The sequence below is a fragment of the Symphalangus syndactylus genome, chromosome 13 (assembly GCF_028878055.3).
Source record: "Symphalangus syndactylus isolate Jambi chromosome 13, NHGRI_mSymSyn1-v2.1_pri, whole genome shotgun sequence".
Lineage (NCBI taxonomy): Eukaryota > Metazoa > Chordata > Mammalia > Primates > Hylobatidae > Symphalangus > Symphalangus syndactylus.
Window position 1 is genome coordinate 76242426 of NC_072435.2, and position 22460 is coordinate 76264885.

General features: G+C 36.8%; 2 protein-coding genes across 7 annotated transcripts in view; one reads left to right on the forward strand and one right to left on the reverse strand.

Moving 5' to 3' along the window:
- The window catches only part of LIN7A (lin-7 homolog A, crumbs cell polarity complex component), a 149200-nt gene extending 139685 nt beyond the window's left edge, over positions 1-9515 (reverse strand). Inside the window, exon 1 of the mRNA XM_055236874.2 lies at positions 9374-9515. Within this exon, the coding sequence (XP_055092849.1) occupies positions 9374-9455 (82 nt within the window). The 5' untranslated portion in view covers positions 9456-9515. The remainder of the gene's footprint in view (positions 1-9373) is intronic.
- The window catches only part of ACSS3 (acyl-CoA synthetase short chain family member 3), a 515807-nt gene that overhangs the window by 148950 nt on the left and 344397 nt on the right, over positions 1-22460 (forward strand). Inside the window, exon 1 of one of the 6 annotated variants that reach the window (XM_055236871.2) lies at positions 9365-9470. The exons of the other annotated variants lie outside the window; for them this stretch is intronic. The gene's annotated coding sequence lies outside the window, so the exon portion shown is untranslated. Of the gene's footprint in view, positions 1-9364; positions 9471-22460 lie in introns of those variants that run through there. 6 annotated transcript variants of the gene reach the window in all.

Below are 22460 nucleotides of genomic sequence, written 5' to 3' on the forward strand. Positions count from 1 at the left end.
CAGTGATGACAAGCATTTTTTTGTGTGTCCATTGGCTGCATAAATGTCTTCTTTTGAGGAATGTCTGTTGATATCTTTTGCCCATTTTTTGATGGGGTTTTTTGTTTTTTTTTTCTTGTAAATTTGTTTCTTTGTAGATTCTGGACATTAGTCTTTTGTCAGATGGGTAGATTGCAAAAATTTTCTCCCATTCTGTAGGTTGCCTGTTCTCTCTGATGATAGTTTCTTTTGTTGTTCAGAAGCTCTTTAGTTTAATTAGATCCCATTTGTCTATTTTGGCTTTTGTTGCCGTTTGCTTTTGGTGTTTTAGTCATGAAGTCTTTGCCCATGCCTATGTCCTGAATGGTATTGCCTAGGTTTTCTTCTAGGGTTTTTTATGATTTTAGGTCCTACATTTAAGTCTTTAATCCATATTGAGTTAATTTTTGTATTGTATTGAATTTAATTTTCATCATGTTTTAAAACTTATTATTAACATGATTAATATACCAATATAGTTATTCTAATATCTTTTAAATAATCCCTGCTAGGGTATGGTGTATTAGTGTTTTTCTACATTATTAATATTAAATAGTTTTATATTTAATTTTCAAGAGGGTTTTATAATATTTTGATAATCACACTGCTCATGGTGAATTTATTATTATGTTGGTGCAAATGTAATTGCAGTCTTTGATATTACCTTTAATGTCAAAAGCTCAATTACTTTTGCACCAACCTAATAAAGTCCTCAATCTTTTCCAAATAAACTACTCTTAAACCAGATTATTCCAGTCATACACCAGTACAATCAATATGCAATCAGCATTCTAATTTGATTCAATCTAATAAATGACGGCTACATTCATTTCCTCTAAATTTTATCCCTTTTATTGTAACCCGCCATTCAAGCTAGGAATAATTTTAGAATATTGGTAGGGTTGGCCAAATTATTTGTTATTCCTCCTAGCTTAGTCACCTGTAAAGTTTATTAAAATATATTCTATGGTGCTCATCCAAAATATTGGTAACATTGCCGAACAAGACCATGAACCAAACTTCCTTGGAGAAGTGTTTCTACTAGAAATCCAACAATGCAGTCATCCACTTTATGTATTTCCACAGTTTCCACAAGGCATCTGTGAGAGTTGTGGGGTCATGAATATATAATGAGACTATGGCATATGTCTGAACTTCTGCAAGGTCTACTCTTAGTGATTTTCCATGTAGCCTCTGAGATTATCACTTTCTTTTCTAAGTGCCAATATCTCATTCTTTTAAATATATATTTATATATATTTATTTATATATATATTTATATATATTTATTTATATATTTATATATATATTTATATATATTTATATATTTATTTATATATATATTTATATATATATTTATATATATTTATTTATATATATATTTATATATATATATTTATATATATATACACACACACACACACACACACATTTTATATATATTTTAAAATATATATATGGGCCAGGAGGCAACAACAAATAGATTGCCCTATAGTTTCCCAAAACACCTTTGTCATCTTTTTGGAAGCCAGGTTATTTGTCCATCAGCAATTACTGCTCTTCTCCAATTTTCCTCAAAAATCACTTTCAGCAGTCCCTCAAATATATTCCCCATTTTTTCATCATTATTATTAAATAGACCTAGCTGCGATTTCATGCTGTTTCTCCATCTATCTTATGGGTTTAAATCTTATAGCCATGTTGTGACTCCCATTATTCTATCTTTTTTTAGTTAAAGGTAATCCTTTGATTAATTTAAATACAAAAGATGTTATATTGAAATATAACTGTCTCCACACTGGGCAAGTAAACAAAAGTTGCACAAACAGTTAGACTTGGACTAGCTATATTGTTTCTAAGGAAAACTACCATCAATGGAAATTAGACACCCTAGCTTTATGTCCAAGACAGATAGATACTTGAATATAACTACAAAATAAGTTTCAATCCCTCATGATTTTTTTCAAGTGGTTTTCGGGCATATTTATTTTTATTGGACAGGTGTTTGAATTCAGTTAGTATATTACTTAGCAAAATTCAATCTTTTTTTTTTTTTTTAAAGATCTCAATGGAATAAACCAGAACTAAGGCATGGATGAAATTAATACAATTTTTAAGGCTAAGTTCACATTTGGTAGTGCAGAGTGAGTTCAAGTTAAATCCATTTTAACTTGTTTATTAGGACATAGTTCTGTCACTCATGTATTTATGGTTAAAAAAATTAAAAAGCATAGCTTATACATATGTGTGTGGAGGGGGGCAATTCTATAGCAACTCCACCCATTTAAAAAACCTTTTCAGTTGTATTCTGACATTAGCTTGTCCAATTCAATTCATAAGTTAAAACAGCGGGGCAAATGCAGACAACTGAATCAGGGCTATGACTATCAAAACCAATACCTCACATTCTTTCTTGGCCCTGGAGAGCACTACACTTGTAGGAGCCAGCTACATACATAGAGAGGCAAAGTGACATCCTAAGGTAGCCACTACTTTTGCATTATTTTAGGTTAGAAGGCTTTTGTTTTGTTTTGTTGCATTAAGAATAATTCATGACCGCTAAGTCTTGCTAAGCCAATTTTATTCATTCATTCACTCATTCAATCAACAAATACAAAGAACGTGCCAACTATGTGCCACACGATGTGCTGGGTTCTACATAAACAAACCCGACATGGTCTCTGACCTGATGGAGAGTATATCCTAACAGGCAAATGTCATGACTTTAAGAAAAGAACTCAAAGAGATACTGGCATTGTGCATATAACACCATCTCTAATACCCAGGACACCTTCCTATTTGATAGTACTCCCTAGATGTTTTCTTTCCTCTACTTAAGAGCTAGGCCTTAGTTGTGATCCCTGAAAAACAACACTCATAAGCAAGAGCATTAATTTCATAACTGACAGGAGCACACCAAATACAACTCAGGGCTTGGATGGCTGACACACCAAACTAGAAAGGATTCACCAAATTTCTTACTTTTGTAACCAAAATGCTTTAGAGATTTGGGTCATTCTCTTCGTAACTTTTAATTATCAAATAAAAAACAGGCTGGGTGCAGTGACTCTTGCCTGTAATTCCAGCACTTTGGGAGGCTGAGGCACGCGCATCACCTGAGGTCAGGAGTTCCAGACCAGCCTGGCCAACCTGGCAGAAACCTGTCTCTATTAAAAAATACAAAAACATCAGCTGGGCCTGGTGGTGTTGCCTGTCGTCTCAGCTCCTCGGGAGGCTGAGGCCAGAGAATCGCTTAAACCCAAAAGGCAGAGGTTGCAGTGAGCTGAGATCACACCACCACACTCCTGCCTGGGCAACAGAGCAAGACTCTGTCAAAAAGAAAAAAAAAAAAAGGAAAACTCCTGGAGTGTTTTGTAACTGTATAGTGTGAAAGGAAACACTCATTGATTTACAAAGAAACAAAAAAGTTCAGTTCGATTTTTTAATATTTGCTGGAGCCCAGAGAAAATATGAGAGAGCAAGCAAGCGCTTACTTGTTTGTACACTAAAACACATGTGGCTGCTGCTGTGGGAAGGATTTAGGACAAGAGACATAACATATAGTCAGCCCTCCTCTTTTCTACCCCTGATCAAAACACCAGGGCATACATCTTGAAAACGACATGAAGACTAACCTGATTTTTATTTTCCTTCTTCCTTAATCTTTCTCCATGTCAAATTAAAACAAACAAAGAAACAAAAAAACAAACTAACTAGGGGTAAGAGAAGGGGCAAACCCCTCTGGAATGTAAGCAAAAGCAATTTTCTGGCAAATACAGATTTTATAAAAACTGGTGAATAAAGCTGACTAGAAAAGCTATAGGCTTCCCAGGGCTTGAATCGGAAGATGCATGAAGTAATAAGCTCTGCCTGCCTTGAAAACTGAAAAGAGAAAAGAGAAAAATTGTAATGTATCACAAATTCTATGACAAGTGTGACACCCATGGGATAGTTATTTGCATTCAATTTTTGTTCTTATACTTGTTTTCCATAAAGTTGAAATCCGCAAAATAAAAGTGTTCTTGGTTTTATAGCAGATTTTTTAAAGGACAAAAGTTTGACTTGTTTTAAATGAAAAGCACACTAGGATTTGTTTAATCAATATTTTAAATTATGACTTATTTTAGAAGCCAAGAAATAAAGATTTCCATTTTCATTTTTGCAACTTGTCCAAAATGAATTTAACTCACAGAAAAGTTAGATTATAGTAATACCAACCTTGTATCTTATGTAAGCATTTAAATGCAGATTGGAAGCTACTAATCATGTCATAAGGAAAGTATTAGAAATGTTTTAATTATTCATTTTTCTCCAAGAGTTGGTTTTGTATTCTTCCTTCATAAGCCATGAGTATTCAAGAGCCATTTGGCTTAAAATTAAGGGAACAGAGTAAGCAAAAGTAAATTTGAAGAGTTATTTTGTATTATCTTCTCTGACCTTGAGATGAAAAGTGAAGGAAAATTGGAGCTACCATACTTTAGAAAGTCCCTAAACCCATGCGGTCTTTAATTCCTGAAGCATTTCTATGTTCTTTAATATCCACGTGTTAAGTATTAAGGATTGCATTCTGCTTTGTTCCCTTGAGTTTAGCTGAAGGTCATTCCTGGTTTTAAAGATTAAATCTGAGCAAACTAACCTCTGATGTAGAGAAGAGTTGCTATGAACATTTTAAGGTCTGGAAGAGAAGAATTTCACACTAATCTCCTTATCAGTATCTTCGCTTTGTTACAAGGGTAAATGACATGTACTACTTTCTATACCACTGTCTAACATAAAATATTGGACTGAAAATGAATATATCTCCTATTATGACCACTTGGATTCAACATGTAGATTTATGCATAATGACATGTAAATTACAGTGCTCAGTATATTTCTGAAAATCTAATTATAATATATGATGTTTTAGCCTTGCAATACAAAGAAGCAAAAAGCTGATCTATAGATTTTCTTGGCATATATAATTAAATTTCTACCCCAGGATGCATAATTAATGTGTTACTATTTCTTGGTGATTTCAGTTTTTGATCATGTTCTTGGTTATAAATGTAAAAACTGAATAACAGACAAGTTGTGACTGTGGACCTCCTTTTATGTATACTCTTCACTCTCTCCAGAATGCTTTTCCTAAGGATCTTATTAATCTAATACACCAAAACATAGTTTAAATTTTGCTTTCTCAGTGAGCCTTCCTCGACCAGTGCTAACCAAACAGGCTCTTCTCCATTATTCTCTATTCCAACCACATGTTTATTTTCTTCAGAGCACTTCAAATTTTCAACTAATCTGAAATTCTCATTATGAGCTACATCATCTGACCCCTGGCTACCAACTTTACACACCCCATTTTTCATATTCTTCCCTCTCTCACTTTTTCACATTGAACTTCCTGGGTGTTCCCAGTAGGCACAGGAGTTCCCCCTCCTGAGGACATTTCCCCAGGTATCTGCAACTTTGCCTCCTCACTTTCTACAGGGCTCTTCTCAAATGTCACTGACTCAGGAGGGTGTTCCTTTACTAACACATGTAAAACAGCAGCCCCCATTTATAGCACTCTCCTTTGCCCAGTTTTATTTCTTCTCCTTGGCACTTGTAGTTGTATATGTATGTGTTCATTGTGTGACTCTCATTAGCATGCAAATGCCATTAGATTTTATTTGTTTTGTTCATTAGCACTGGCACAGTGTATAAAACAATGTTTGGCATAAGTCTGGTGCACAATACTTATTTGTTAATTAATTAAGCCCTTACTTATCATCCGTCTCTCCCATTAGACTCCTAAGGACCACAAAAGCAGAAACTTTTGTTTCTGGTATTCCTCCAGCATCTTGCATATAGTAGGTGATAAATGAATATTGAATGGATTAATATTTGCCTCTGCGTGTATTTTAATCTCCCTCTCCTAGTAGGTTCTAATTACCACAAAAAGTAGAATTCTGTCTCTTTATCACACCAGTGTGTACCAATCCCACAATAGGGTCTGGCTTATGATAGGTACTCATTAAGTGAAGGATATCAAGGACTGGGACCAAAGTCAGTAAGAACTTACGAAGACCATAGTCACCCAGAGGGCTTTACGGGGTTGATCTCAGGTCTTAATGGCAGATCAAAAAGAGTTTTGGATAGGCAGAGAGGCATGAAAGTCTGAAATCACCTTGTTCATCATTTGGGGCCCAGTCTGGACCTTGAAAAAGCTTACTTCCCAGAGCATATCCAAGAAGCTAGGTGCAGACTTCTGAGTTTCTTACTTCAGATATATCTTTCAAATTTGGAAAGCAGTAAATCTTAATTTCGATCCCTAGCTTTGATTTGTTTGCTTAAAACATTTGCCCCGAAGACTATATCCATGTATGATGTCAAAAGGTAGCAAGCAAAAATAATTCAATTGTAATATCAGAATCTCCACTAAATAGTAGAGCAACTTGAAAACATCTCTTATCATCACTTTTTCATGCTTTTTCATTTGTAAAATGAAGATACCAAAAAAGAACTAGCAGCTCTAAAATTATGGATTATATATTCAGATTTTCTGGGATGCCCTTGGGAGGCTTTGTCAAGCACCTTCTTCCCTTCCTCTCCTTCGCCCACCTGCCACAATTCCTCTTGGTTAAACATCACAGTTTTAGTGAGCTATTGTTACTGATGGGAATCCATCAAGTGTATAGGGGAAAGCTAGGTTGAGAATCTCTGGCCTATGTTATCACCATCATTCTTTCCATGGCCAAAATACTGTGTATCTATGAAATGCACCTCAGTTCACTAGGAAATCACTATATTTTAACATTGCTTAAGTTACTGCTATCCTGAGTTTCTTACACCAACTTAACATTAATTTTTTATTGTACTGTGAGTCAGGGACTATGGCAGACACTGAAAATTCAAAGATGAATTTAGAAATGGTCTCTTCCCTCAAGGAGTTCTATCCAATAGGGATAGACAAATGCAACACACTGTGATAAATGCTTTAATGGGGCCAAAGCAGCAAGTCAATTTAGAGTACATCAAAGGGTACCAAAGCAGCCTGGGAGAGAGGTGATCTGGAAAATCTGCCAGTAGGTGACCACAAACTGAGTCCTAACTCTAATTAATTGAATTATAGACTGCTAAAGCAGCACAGTGTTAGAATCATCTAATTCAAACTCCTCATGTGGCGCAGAGAGAATCTGATGTCCAGAGAGGCTGATGTATGCAGAGTGAGTATCAGAGTTGCAGCTAGGACCCAGATATGTAATACTGGGCTGCCTCTTTAAAAATGCACCTTTTTTGAAGGGAAATTTTTAGAACCTTTTCTTTCATCAGTTTAATAATGAAAGTAATCAATTAATCATATTTGAATAAGATACAGAGAACAATATTTATATATACTGACTTTATGTTCAGTGGCGATGCCAAAAACCCATCATCTCTTGGTTACAGATTTTCCATGAGCTGCTGGTGAATTTTTTCAGACCCATCCACAGGGTAACCCTGCTTGTCTACTGAGCTACTGCATGTATGTAATTACACTCAGAAGGACAAGTAGAGTTTGGCTGTGAACAAGAGCAAACTTTAAGAATAAATCTTAGTCCGATTAGCACCTCCTCTCAACAACTGACTGAGGCATCTAAGGGCTAAGGTAAAACCCAAACATTGAAATATTTTTATTATTAGTAGTAGTGGTAGTATATAAAAGGACTCAGGTATGCAATCTTCTTGTAGTTTTTGCTCCTAACGCAGTCACTTGATTTGGGATGTTTAACGACTGTGATTTTGTAATGGGACAATATAAGAGCTCATCACCTGAAAACATAAATACTTGGGAAGCCCATAGTTTCTGATAGCTTGCCATCTGTTTGGTTCTTACCGGCACTGGATTTATCCTGCTTAGTGCAGATGATTATATTGTGGGTAAAATCATGGATTATACAATGGATTTCTGAGGTCTTTAACTACTGTTATTAATTTTGTCAGCTTGCAAATCAACATTTTCTAATATAAAATCAATTACATTTTATTTTTCAACTCTTACCCTAAGAAAGGTTGCTATGGGCACCACATAACATCTGTTCTGGCGCCAACAGATTGCGTTAAAGTCACCCACAGTCTCTCCAAATTAAAAACCTCAAACTGAGTTCACTGGCTTTGTTACTGTACTCCCAGCAGGATGCTCTTCTGCCTTGCCCCATCGTTCAGTTTAATCCTCTAGAAAGAAAATTTTTAGAGGTACAGCGGACGAAATCATTTTCTTCTGAGCACACCAGTTCCAAATGGCCGCCCAGGGTCCTAAATCCGGCGGCTGCGGAGAGGGACTAGCGGGTGTCCTCCTCTGCAGAGCCGTAGGACTCGAGCGCCTTCATCACTGGACCTTGGAAGCCAGGAAGGAAACCCACACACTCAGGGACAGGTATAACCCCGCACGGGTGCACCAGCGAGGCCCCGATCGCAGCAAGGATACCATCCCTGAGCTTGGTGGGGGCGTCCTGGGGAGGAAGCGAACACTTTCCCCATTCAAGTCAGAGAGCAGGACTCACTGGGTCGCAGGTCAGAAGTTGAATTTTAACCCGACCTGCGCTTTGTCCCCGCGCCTTCCGCAGCCCGGGCGCCGCGGTGGCACGGAGCTGGGAGAGGACGAGAGAGGCTGGCGCGGGAGAAGCCGACGAGAGTTGCTACCGACCGGGAGCTGCAGGCGGCGGGAGCAGACGCAACCATAGCCGCTTTCGAACGCGAAGCCGCGGAGAGCCAAGCTCGGCTGCTGGGGCTCGGCTCCCCGCGCTCTGCCTTGCCCTTTCGGCAGAGGGCAGCTCCCTGCCTGCTGCAGCCCCGCCACTGTGCGCCCGGCCGCCCCGGGGTGCGCCCAGCCCGCCCCCCGAGCAGCCGCCGGGACTCCAGCAGTTGGACCGACCCTCGCCCTCCGGTGCATGGACAAACTTCCTTCCTCCCGGGCCCCTGCGCCAAGCAGGCTGACAGGCGGCTCCCTTGCCGGTCTCCTCTGGGCTCCCGCCGGGCGAGCTTGCTCTCTGCCCCTCTCCAACCCCGAGCCCCTGGCGCCTATAGCCGTCCCCGCGCAGCGGCTCCAACAAAGCCAGAGGCCCGGAGACGACCCAGCAAGGGGCTGGGAGGGGTAGCGGAGACCCCAGAGCCAGAAGGAGGCGTCCCCTCGGCGGGGCGAGTACAGTGGGAAGGGGCAGCGGGGACGTAGCGGGGAGAGAAAGGGGAAGAAAGTGTCCTGTTCTCGGCGCGAACGCCTTCCTGGCTCGTCCTCGCTCCCCTTCTCCCCCTGCCTGAGCGCGTCCAATGTCCCGTTGGGAATTGGCAGGCGGGGGAGGGAGGAGGGGAGAGGGGATGCGGTGGCCTGGCGAGCGAGCCGCTCCCTTACCTCTGTCCAGGGTGAGCGGCTGGACCACTGTCAATGTCGCCATGTCTGCCGTGGGAGCCGAAGTGACGCTCGGCTTCAGCATCAGCGACCGCTCGTAGTGAGAAAAAAAGGAGGAGATTGGGGGTGGGGGTGGAGAGGGAAGACGGAAAGGAGGGGGAGGAGGGGGAAGGAAGGAAGGTGGTGGTGGTGGAGAAGAAAGCTTGGGTGGGTTCGTAGCCAGATGGAGACGCAACTGTTCCGCGGCGGCAGATCTTCAGTTGCGGTGCGGAGCTGAGCAGGTATCCGAGAGCGACTGCATCGCCGGGCCCTGGGAGGGAAGGCTCTGCCCTAGAACTTTGCTATTCCACCCCCAGGAGCGCTGGGTGGGTGTAGCTGGCGGGCTGCTTCCTTTCAACTTTCCACTCTAATAAAATGGTCAGAATATACGTGTGTGCGTGTGTGTATCAGGGGAAGAGAGAGGATGGAAAGGGGATATGGGGAAGGGAGTGGGAGATGAGTTTTCTCAGATTAAGAGGAATTGCCAATCCAATAATCCCATCCCCTTTAGAGAGAAAATGCTTCCATTGTCAGAAATGTTTGGGATGTAATTACATTTGCAGTTAATTTCTGTTGAAGTTTTTCGGAATGTTGACCTATAACGGCATATAAAGATAACTGACTAAAGGCCAGCGTTCCATCAGTAGATGTTCATTTAGGACCTGAGTATATTGCCTGAAAAAAAAAAGAGGCAAACCTCTTAAAAGTGCTTCAAAATAAAAAACATGTAGGTAAGTTTCTATCACTAAGTTTTTTTTTTTTCTTTTTCAAGCCACTGTTAATACATTATCAATTCAGTAAATGTAGCTCAGAAACAAGTAGAGTGTTCAGATTTTTCTTCGAAGTTTTTACATACCAAATATTGTAAACATGCCCCACTCCGCCCCACCCACCCAACAACAAAAACTTTGCTCTTAATGTCCAAACTGATTTTGGTTGTCTATCACTAAGTTTGAAAAATATGTACCTAGCACTTTTCTTGTTGATTTCTAACCAGTCGTTCAGAGATGCCACTTATTGATTGATTAACATATATGCCAGGAATTGAGATAGAAGAGTTACATTGCCTTGTGCCACGCCTTGATTTAGGAGTTCAATTTAGTATCTGACTTCCTGTAGCCTGTAATCTAGTGGGAGATGGTTTTATTAAAAACTTGACTTTAGAGTCAGTTGATCAGGATTAAATTACAAGAGCCTTCAAATACTGACTGTGACCTCTTCGCCCCAATAAAAAGGCTACTTTCACTATCTTGTCATAGTAGGGATTCATTTCCTGACTACGAAATCAAGAAACATAAAGAAACCTTCTATAAGCTGAATAGGGGTGACTGTGGGTGCAGGATTGGAAATGACAAAGCTGCCTCCATCTTGTTTCCTGTGACAGAGCTGAATTGTTTGGGCTAGCAATAAACTCTAAAAGGCAGATACAGTTTTATAGCAAAATATTTGCATATAATTGATGCCATTTTCTTCTGATTACAGATAGGATTTCTGAAGGTCTTTTTCATTTTATAGTCTACAATTGAATTTTAAAAAGCAACATTTCACCAATGTGGGAAAGCCAAAGATGATTGGCCATATATAGACTTAACAGACCCTAAAAACAAACCTAAAATAGTAGTTCGATATGCTTATTTTTATTTAGTATTTAAGAAAGAATGCTGATCTCGACATTTGAGTCTTACTTATGTGCTCTTCGGAAGTCACACAATCTCTCACTGATCCTGTTTCCTTCTCTGTCATACAATGGAAATAATATCATTCAATGTCACAGAGATCTGTCATATGAGGAAACTAATTCTACCTTGCAATCTCGCTGAGTTTTGTGAGGGTCTAATGGACTCATACATGTGACTGTGCTTTGAAAACAGTAAAGAATATACAAATTTATTTATACAAGCATACATCCCCTAGAACCATGTGGTAAGCTCTGTGCTAGGTGTAACCATGCAAAGATTAATGAGATGGCCCCCTCTCTGCCCAGTCTTGCTTGGGAGACAGTGAGCAAACCATAAGCTTCTGTGCAGTAAGTACTCTAAGCACTATTAAAAGGAAGTGCTCTTGGAGGCCAGAGGTTGCAAAAACAGCTTTGGTTTTTTACCGTTACTCACATGCCCTGAATTAAGCAACAGAAAGAAGTTGAGATGAGCGCAATGATACCAGAGTGTGTTCTAAGTTTTGCAGAAAATTATTAAACCTCACTCAGTAACAGAGGATAAAAGAACATACAAATCCCTTGACTTCTAATGTAGTTATTTTACAACATCCTTTATTAGGGAATATGTATTTAAGCAGCTTCATTCATCAGCCCAAAAGTCATAAATTGTAGCCATTCCAACACACATCCCTGATTGTGGTGTCAGTGAAGGTAGTTTTCTTTGTCTTTTTGTTTCCTGATGCATCCTCAGGACTAAACGTTTCATAGCATATTTCTGGACTTATGTCTCGAGCTTCCTATTTGAAATTTGCTCTGTCATTCTTTCTCTGTGTTGACTCTGTTGGGTTGTTGTTGTTTTTAAATCAAGATTAAAAGAGAAATTAAAAGGAAGCATAAATCACCATAAATTCATCCGTTACTATTTTTAGTAGTGGAAAGTTCATTCCCTTTAGCTTATATCTACACAGGTGTAGAAAATTAATAATAATTAATTATCCATTAGAATTTGTTTTTATGAATAAATAATATCTCTCCAATAATATTTGTGAATTTCTTTTTGAGACATGCAGGGATATACTTGATCTAGTCACATGCCAGTTGCTTTGCTGTGTATTTACCTGAGAAGTGTTAAAATATTTGTAATTATGCTTTTATCTTGGCTATTTGGTTACAAAATCACTACACTCTTTCATTAAATGATATGTAGAAATTTAGTTCAATGGTAACTATATTTTCATGGAATTAACTAATTCAATAAATACTTATTGAGCACTTATATGTGCCAGACTTGGTGCTAGGTTGGTCTCTCTTTCCCTTTCTTTCCAGCCTACAAAGTAGGTATTTTTATGCCACTTTGAAGATAAGTAAACTGAAGCTCACAGAGGTTACACAACTTGCTTAAGAATAGTAGCACCTGGCTTCACAATCTCCTGTGCTTTCTACTAAGAAATATTACACTCTGTTCTTTTTTTCTTTTGAGATGGAGTCTTACTTTGTCGCACAGGCTGCAGTGGAGTGGTGCAATTTCTGCTCACTGCAAACTTCGCCCCTGGGGTTCAAGCAATTCTCCTGACTCAGCCTCCCAAATAGTTGGGCCTACAGGCGCCTGCCACCACGCCTAGCTAATTTTTGTGTTTTTCATGGTGGCGGGGCTTCACCATTGTGGTCAGGCTGGCCTCGAACTCCTGACCTCAAGTGATCCGTCTGCCTCAGCCTCCCAAAGTGCTGGGATTACAGGCATGAGCCACCATGCCTGGCCTATCACACTTTATTCTATGTTGTTGAAGATTTAGTGATTTCAGCCTTTTATTTCAGAGTTCCAGATAAGTATATATATGTATATAAAATCTTTTAAGAGATATATAAATATATATCTTTTAAGAGATATATAAATATATATCTATTAAGATATATATCTTAAGAGATATAAATATATATTATAAATATATTTTAATATAATATTAATAAATATATTTAATACATGTGAAATATATTTAATACATATATATGATCTATTATATATATACACACACACACGTCTTTTCTCTCTTATTTTGTGTGTGTGTTGGCTTGAGACATACTCAAAGAGAGGAATGGATGAAGGGAAGTTAGGTCAAAGGACAAAAGAACTATGATACTGGTTCCATTCTATATACACATAGGTTAATATTCAAACAACTGCCTATTTGATATATAAAATGTATTCTTAGCAAAATCATTCAAAGCTATGTTAAGGTCGGTTTCACTTAATTGAATTTTTTAAAATTATATGACAAAATCTAGAGAAGGTTTGCATAGAGCATTAGCATACCAAGGAAATGTGTTTAGTTAGATTATGAATGAAGTATAATGAGCACAGTTTCATATGAGAAAATAGCACCTTCAAACTGGAGTTCTTTCAGCCTGGGTGTTAGAAATTGTTTTTGACTGATTCAAGATAACATGTTATCTTTCTTAATTCATACAGCTTTGTCAAAATAGCACTAGATTAAGATGAAGTGCCAACCAATACTTTGAAATTTAAATGTTTATTTTTTAAAACCATCATAGAATATCTTACTATATTTATTTTATCTTTTTTTTTGATAACTACTTATTTGTCTGTTCATTCAACAAACACTTAATATACTGACTATATGCCAAGCACTGTACTAGGCACTGGGGTATTGCAGTGAACAAGAAAAAGTTCCTGTTCTCACTTGGCTTGTATTCTATAAAGAAGAGAAAGTCAATAAACAAACAAGAAAGAGAGCAATTAGTGACTAAGTATTGTGCAAAGAATGAATAAACTGATGACTGAACTAGATCTAGAATAATGTCAGAATTACAAAAGACAGGGATAGGGAGAAGGGCCTTATAGGGAACAGGAGAGAAAAGCCAGGGATGAGGGAGCAGGCACACTGTGTATTTGGGTAAAATCGGCAGTTCACTTTGGAGTATAATTAAAAAAAAAAAACAAGCCTAAATAGAGCTATTGAGAGTTAGGTGGTGGAAGGTAATATAATTAATGAACAGAAATACAATGAACCTTTCATTAATTTCTTTGTGCCAACCATACAATAAAATGTATGAATACAATCTATGCTAAGAAAGATATTTGTATCATAGCATCTGCATTAAAAATTACTAACTTCAGAATGAAGAGTTATTAATTCAGAGTTAGATGTTAAAAAATTTAGGATGCAATTAAAATATTAAAAGTAAATTCTAAGAGCGAGCACGGTGGCTCATGCCTGTAACCCCAGCACTTTGGGAGGCCAAGGCGGGTGGATTACCTGAGGTCGGGAGTTCGAGACCAGCCTAACCAACATGGAGTAACCCCGTCTCTTCTAAAAATACAAAATTAGCCCGGCATGGTGGCGCATGCCTGTAATCCCAGCTCCTCGGGAGGCTGAGGCAGGAGAATGGCTTGAACCCAGGAGGCAGAGGTTGAGGTGATCTGAGATCACACCACTGCACTCCAGTCTGGGCAAAAAAAAGCAAAACTGTCTCAAAAAAAAAAAAAAAAGTAAATTCTAATTATTATTATTTTTTATTTTCTCCAAAAGAAATAACACTTCTCTGTTTTCACAGTTAGAAGTTATGACTGATCTTTTAATAATGAAATTTAAATTCAAAGCTTAGTTTTTTCTTTTTCTTTACGCATCCCAAACTCATATTTACGTCTCTCAGGAATGTCTAGAAATACAAGAAATATTAAACGAACTAATTTTTAAAAGTAAAACAGTCTCTTCTCACATTTGCTCAGGAAATATTTCTAAACTATTAGAACTCACAAACTTCAACAATTTAAAAAACATGTTTATTACCATTGTCATCTAAACATTTTAAATATATTTAACATAGAGTAAAAAGTTATGCTTTTGTCCAACAAATTAAGCACCTGCAATATGCTAGACACTATTCTGTGCCTGGAACTTAGTTTTGACGAAGACAGACAGATAAAATACAAATTAGTCAATCAATCAGATAATCTTAGATGTTGATTATCATGAACATTGATGTGTTGAAGCCTATTCACACTGTATGAGAGACCCAATAATGTGCATTTTGTCTCAACATCACTTTCAGTTATATCACATTGGTATCTTTTGATTGACCGTGGTGGCAGTATTTAAACCACTGGGATTGGTAAATACTCTATTCCAATTTTTTTTTCTCCCTCTAGAAAGCCACTTGTTAAACATTTACCAGCATACCACAAAGTATATGATGAAAATAAAATAGGATGTTGTGATGAAATATACAGCAGGGAAAGAGGCTACTTTAGAGTGGTCAGGGAAAAAGTCACATTGTACTTAATAGAACATTTTTTAAAATAACAAATCTGCACTGCACTTGATGTGTATGTACTGACTAGGACACAGGACCAGGGATGGAGTTAGAAGTAGGAGACATTCATATTTTTATGGAGTTTACAAAATAATTGGAAAATAAAAGCATAAAATTAATTACAAAATGATATATCAATAATAAATGATACTATACATGTGTTAAAGGGATGCAGAAATAAAAAAGGTAAGTGTGGATTGTGATGACTTTCTGGAGGCCATTTATGTTGACTTCCAGAAGAAACTTAGAAATATTTACTTTCTTGCAGGTAGATAGGAGAATGTTTTACCTTTGAGCAGAGAGAGCTACTCTTTGCAACTTTGAATCAGAGGATTGCTAAGTAGACCAGGAACTTCTTCTTCTTTTTTTTTTGCATTCCTGTATGTGTTTTATTTTATTTTTATTTTTATTTTTATAAAATAAAAGGAATCTAAGGAATTTCATAGAAAACTAAAGAAAGATGAGGGACAAAATGAATATAATAGAGTCTCAATGTGGCTGGGGAATCTTACCATGGTGAAGGGACAACACTGTCACCTGATACTTGGAAAGAACATTAATGATAGCTGGGACTTGTTTGGGACTCTAGCTTTATTTAAAACATGGTTAAAATGGCTTTCTCTTGAGGAGCACCTCAATATCTGACTTCTATCCCTTTAAATATAGCTTAACTTATTCCTTCCACCAGCAAAATTTATCTCTAATTTTGGTAGTATGGAATTAATTAAAGATATTAGGAAGAAACAGATGAACAGGCCATCTTCAAATTCTTCACATTCTTATACTGAACAGTAATTGGGGCTAGTAACAGAATTTACTCTAAGTGTGCTGGGAAACATACATGTCAGTAATTAGCAAGTTTAAGAGCGAAATGCATAATTAGCATGGACAGCACATTCAGTAGAGAATTCTAAACTCTTTCTAGTTTTTATCCTCCAATGCTCTAATTTGGAGCAAAAATTGCTATAATTTTAGTTAGCTTATATTTAAATATCATCTTTCTGGGCCCAGCCTAAAACATAGAGTGCCCTTTTCTCAAAACTAATTAGGAGGATCAAATTATGCTCCTCTAAAACTGAGTTCCTTACTCTCAGCTTCTGTGGTTTCCTGGCTTTTCTGGTCCTGGAGGAACTCTTAACACTCTTGCCCCTCAGGTGGGCCTTTCTGACCCTGTAATCTCCTTATGCCATTCCTGAGTCCATGCCATTACATAAAGCAGATCCACTTCTTGAAATGCAGTATCTCTGAGAAGTTTCCTCTTCTAAAGGTTTCTTAATTTTGCTTATTGCTTAAAGCATTTACTCACATAATAAATCCAGTTGTGACTTTATTGTAGTCTTTTAGGGATTTAACCAGAATGGGAGAAAATGAGGCAATTGAAGATGGTTTTAACTCTATATTAGTATCTCAAGGCTCCTGTCACCCAGAATATTGCATAGATTAATTGTGGTAAACCAACCTGAATAAATATTTTTATTTAGACCCCAAATCAAAGAAATCCCCAAAAAGTGGAGACAGCAAAAAAAAAAAATATATATATATATACTTTTAAATATGTATGAACAACTCTATGCTCACAAATTTGATAACTTGGTAGAAATGGACCAATTCTTTGAAAGACACAAACTATTAATACCAAAACTCACACATAAAGAATAGAATATCTGAATAGGCCTATATTTATTAAAGAAATTTAATCAACAATTAATAACCTTCCAAAAAAGAATGCACCATGCCCAAATGTCACCGATAAATTTTACCATTTTTAAAGAAATAACAATTCCCTACAAAAAAAAAAAAAAAAAAAAGTGGAGACAGCAAGCAAATCTCTGCCATCTTTATCAAGGTAAGATAAGCAAACAAACTATTAGCTGTTTTATATATCTTATATATTCTTTCCTTAGCAAGAGTTTTTGTTTTGGAATTTTAAACATAAGACAATGCACATGTCAAACAATTCAAAAGGTATTGCAGAAACCCACTCAATCACAAGTCATCAATGTTAAGAAGGATTTTTTTTGGTATATTTAATACCATATATTATATGAAATATATATAATTTATGTTATATGTGCACATATCTTTTTAAAATTCTAAGTAGAATTCTCCTGTGCACTATATTTTGCATCTTTATTTTATTTTAGTGATATTTTCATATCAATACATATAGATCTACATAATTCTTCTTAACTACTTCATAAAATTTCATTAAAATAGTCTGTCATAGGTGTACTCTCCGGTGGTTTCTAGGCTTTTGCTACCTCAAACAGGGCTATGAATGAAAATCAGTCTTGTTTATAGCATCTTTATAAACATGAATTCCACTCAATTATGGCCTTGTCACTTTGAATAATCCAGTGCTAATGTGGCCATTTTCAATTTTGTGCTTCCAGATTATAATACCTGCGATGGATTTATTCCTGCTTCATTGCATGCATTCTATCATATGCCATTTGTTACCACTTATCTATAAAAATGTCATATTTAATTGAATTTATAAAACCTAAAGTGATTAAAAGCAAAAACTACTCACCATAGACTGATGACTATTTTTCCATTTGAAATATGTGGTATCATGCACTATCCAGCTGACTTCAGTAAGTCAAGAGATCATGACAATAATTTTCTACTAAGAAACACATGGTATATATGTCTGAAGGAAGATAAAAATTAAAAGCCTAAAAGTACCACTTTTTGCAGTGACTCACGCCTGTAATCCCAGCATTTTGGGAGGCCGAGGCAGGCAGATCACAAGGTAAGGAGATACAGATCATCCTGGTCAACGTGGTGAAACCCCGTCTCTACTAAAAATACAAAAATTAGCTGGGCCTGGTGGTGCACGCCTGTAGTCCCAGCTACTCAGGAGGCTGAGGCAGGAGAATAGCTTGAACAGGGGAGTCGGAGGTTGCAGTGAGCCGAGATCGTGCCACTGCACTCCAGCCTGGTGATGACAGAGCGAGACTCCGTCTAAAAAAAAAAATTGTATGTATTTATCATGTACAACATGATTTTAAGTACATACATCATGGAATGACATGTCTAGCTAATTAACATATGTATTAACTCATCATATTATTATTATAGTGATGAGAACACTTTACATCCACTCTCTAATGTCAAGAATACATAGATTTCTAACTGTAGTCACTATGCTGTACGATAGAGCCACTTTTAGATATTTGTTTTATGGAACATTTTATTTCCATTAAATGAAATAGTATAGGAACACAATGAAAACACAAAGAGATGTTTAAGTACTTTCATTTTCAAATAACATGACATGTTGATTCATTAACTGAATTAAAAAGCTAAGTACAACTTAAAACAATAAATACTATTCTTTCATTAAATTTTATTAGTTAGTAATGCAAAGACTATTTTAAAAGCTAGTGCATATAGTGCTCTCTACTGGCCTTATCTTTATTACAACTACAATCAGTGTCGAGTTTCTAGTTATATAGGAACCATCATGAAAATCTTCTATACTGCAACTACAATCATCGTCAAATCTGTAGTTCTATAGGAACCATCATGGTAAATTTCTGTCTCCAAAGACTAATAGTATTTTAATTTTAATTTCTTTTTGTTTTCTCCTTTAGGGGTGTGTGTGTATATGTATGTGCATTCGTAAATATTCATTCTTGAACTTCTATACTGAAGTCAGTTGGGAATTCTGCAAATAAGTTGCTGGCATACATCATCACAAATAATCATGTAATAAAGAGAAAATACAAAAAAGATGGATGTAGAACAATAACCGAACTGAAAACGTTATGCCTTACATAAATCAGTAGCAGCTACAATGCTTGTTTTTATTGTCTTTGGAGAAAAGTGAAGGCCTCCCAGGAGCAGAATGGGTGGGTATGTATATTTAGGAAATCATGGTGGACAGTGACCACCATCATGAGCTGCTTCCTTTCTTTCCTCCAACACTCCTTACTTCCTGCACCATCTTCTAAAGACTCCAGAAATCTTACTGGTGCTTTTTTAAAGCTTAGGAAAAAATGTTGGAGTGGTTATGAAAGACATTTGCTTCAGGAGAAAGAGAGAGAGAGAGAGAGAAATTGGTTCATTTATTCTATAATTTCATGTCTAGTTGATACTAAGTGCCACATGCTGTGCTAAGCACTAAACATTGAGCAGTTTTCAAAACCACAAATACCCGACTGGAATTATTGGTATTTGTAGAAATTATTCCTCAATAATATAAATGGAATTGAGGAAAGTACATCGTGCAATGAGAAAGCCTATAACTGGTACATAAACCAATCTGGGATTCAGAAAGGATATCTCCAGAGCAGTAACACTTATGGTATAATGTGAAGAATGGGTAGTAGATGTTAACCAAGCAAAGGTGAGGGTTGTAGAGACCATTCCAAGATCGGGTACCCTATGGGGTACCTTAGGCATGAAAGCACTTGGCCCTTTCAAAAAGCAGAGAGAAAGTTCAATGTGGCTTAAGGAAACAGAACCAGAGTCTGCCAAGCTAAGGTAAAAATAACAGGTCTTGAAAGCCACATGAGGGATTTTGGATTTCATCCCAAGAGAAATGGGAAGTTATGGGAGTAGTCTTAAACAGCAGAGTAAGTGAAATAAAGAGATTTGTATTTTCTTTAATATCTGAATGCAATGTGAAGAGTGATCAGGGTGCAGGGAGCAGGTATAAATTAGAAGTGACCATTACAAAGGCTATTCAGCAGTCCAGGTAAGAAAGTACAGTGGTTTGGACTACAAAGATGGAATTGAAATTCAATGAAGTGGATGGATCCCAGAAATGCTTGAAGGATAACACCCATGGCCTTCGGTAAGATTGTATGCAAGTGGTAAAGGAGACACAATATTAAAAAGTGCCTCCTAGACTTCTGACTTGAATGAATGGATAAATTCAGAATGTCTAAATGTACAATCAGGAAATGATGGTATGTGTTTTATTACTGAAACAGTCTACTTGTCTGGAACATGGGAGACATGAAGGAAGGTGGAAACCTGTGAAAAGTAGAAAGAAGCTGGTAGAAAAGGGAAAAGAAAGATACCATAGATGGCTCTGAGAGTTACCTTAAGGAGTTTAAGATTCATTTGGTCTAAAGCTTTTTGAGCAGGAAGGTGATAGGATGTCCTTCTTGCTAGTGTACTAAAACTTATTATAGGAAAATGATGATGAATTTTAAAAAGGTATAATTACAGAACATCAAAATTATCCACATGAACTAATGATATTCTATGTTAATATGAAGAGAAGAGTTTCATTCTCAGGTCATAGAGACAGGCCTTCACACCACACTACAGCTTGACTCATTGGCTGGATGGCCCTCCATACCATTTTCTTCAGTGTTTGCTGTGGCTGAAATGAAAAAAACATATTACTTTTTTGAAGGTTTATAAGTCTGACTGTAGAAAAATCAATGGTATACAAAGCAAAGTATGCAGTGGCCTAAGTGTAAAATTCTGAAGACCCACGTTTTCTTAACATCCCACACTTTCCTAAAGTGTCCCTTTATATACTCCCAAATAACTGTATTCTTTTGTGAATACCCTCTAATTATAGTAGCTTATCTGATCCCAGGTAGTATAAAAACATGGTAATAATTAAGTATCAAGATGGCTTAAGTATTAACAGACTTGTAAATAAAGAACAACAGTGAAATAATAAAAAAAGCGAGAGAGATTTTGACTGAATAGAATATAAAAAACATATTGGTACTACATCAGTGATGAGAGGTTCATTCCGGGAAGCTTTGGGGGAATTATTAAGGATACCTATTCATTTCAAGATGAGTTCTGAAATAATGATGATATATTCATTTAGTTGAAATGTTTTGAGAACAATGAACTAGATGAAGAGAGAGAATGGCTATGGAGATTTAAATGGTGGTGCGTACACTGAATGATTTATGTCAGTTCTGTTATAATTACCGTTAATCCCAATTTTACAATAAGAGACAAAGCCTAAAGAAAATGTAAATATCATGTAGCCTATAGAAATGACAGAATATTATCACATGGGAAGAAGTTATTCCCCCTTATCTCAGGTCTTTATGTGGATTACATTGCCCCATAGATTTTTAGCATCATAATGTTTTAGTACATAATGACTGGCATTTTGATTCAGACTACTGGACATATAAGACAAAGACGTGTGTAAGACAAATTTTAAACATATACATGGGATTTATCTACCATTATCATGTAGGATGTATGCACATGATATAATTATTGAAACAGAGTGTCTACATTTGATGTCAGAGGAACTTTCACATTAATAAATGAGATAAAATATTTAGGGAATAAGAGAGATGGTAAATGAGCAGGTTAACAATTTTGTGTTATGAGCAGCTCATAATTGTAGCTTTGTGAAGAGCTCCCACTGAGTCAATGGGAAGTGTGGGTAGAGGTTAGTGCCAGATTAATTGTTGTATTCAACATCTATCAGGAGAAAAAGTGGAGATAAAATTGCAGCATTTATGTTTTTTCCTTTCAGTTTTCCTTCATCTCAATACTTGTTAGGTTTTCTTCCCTTATTATTTATATCCCACATCTGAATTTTTTCTTCCCCTGTCTCTTTGGTTTACTGAAGAAATATATTTCATAAAATTGACTTTCAAGTCATTAAAAAAAATAAAGATAATGTCATTCATCTATTCATTTTCAATATAAAGTTGAAAAATAGTTCCACGGAAAATATTACAAGTAATCTGATGGAAAAATAGATATTGTAAGGAAAGAGGTGTTTTACCAGCTGTCTCTGTGGCATGCTTGGGATTGTAGTACACCAACAATACTAAACCTGCAGGTAATTTTAATTATCATCTGACAAGTCATTTTTCTTTTTTAGTAGTTCTCTAGCCCTTTGGGATTCACTCTTCTCAATGACTATAGATGTTTTTTCCATGTAATGAAAGAACTTGAGACTTCAAATGTGCAGCTTTCCAATTCTTTATGAATCTTCGTCTTTCAATGTGATTTAGAGCTGAGTTATAGTATAATTATATGTCAAGGGTACTACTATCTAACCTTTCATCAACTCCAGGTTGACGTCTTTAAATTTGAGGCTTGAAATTACTA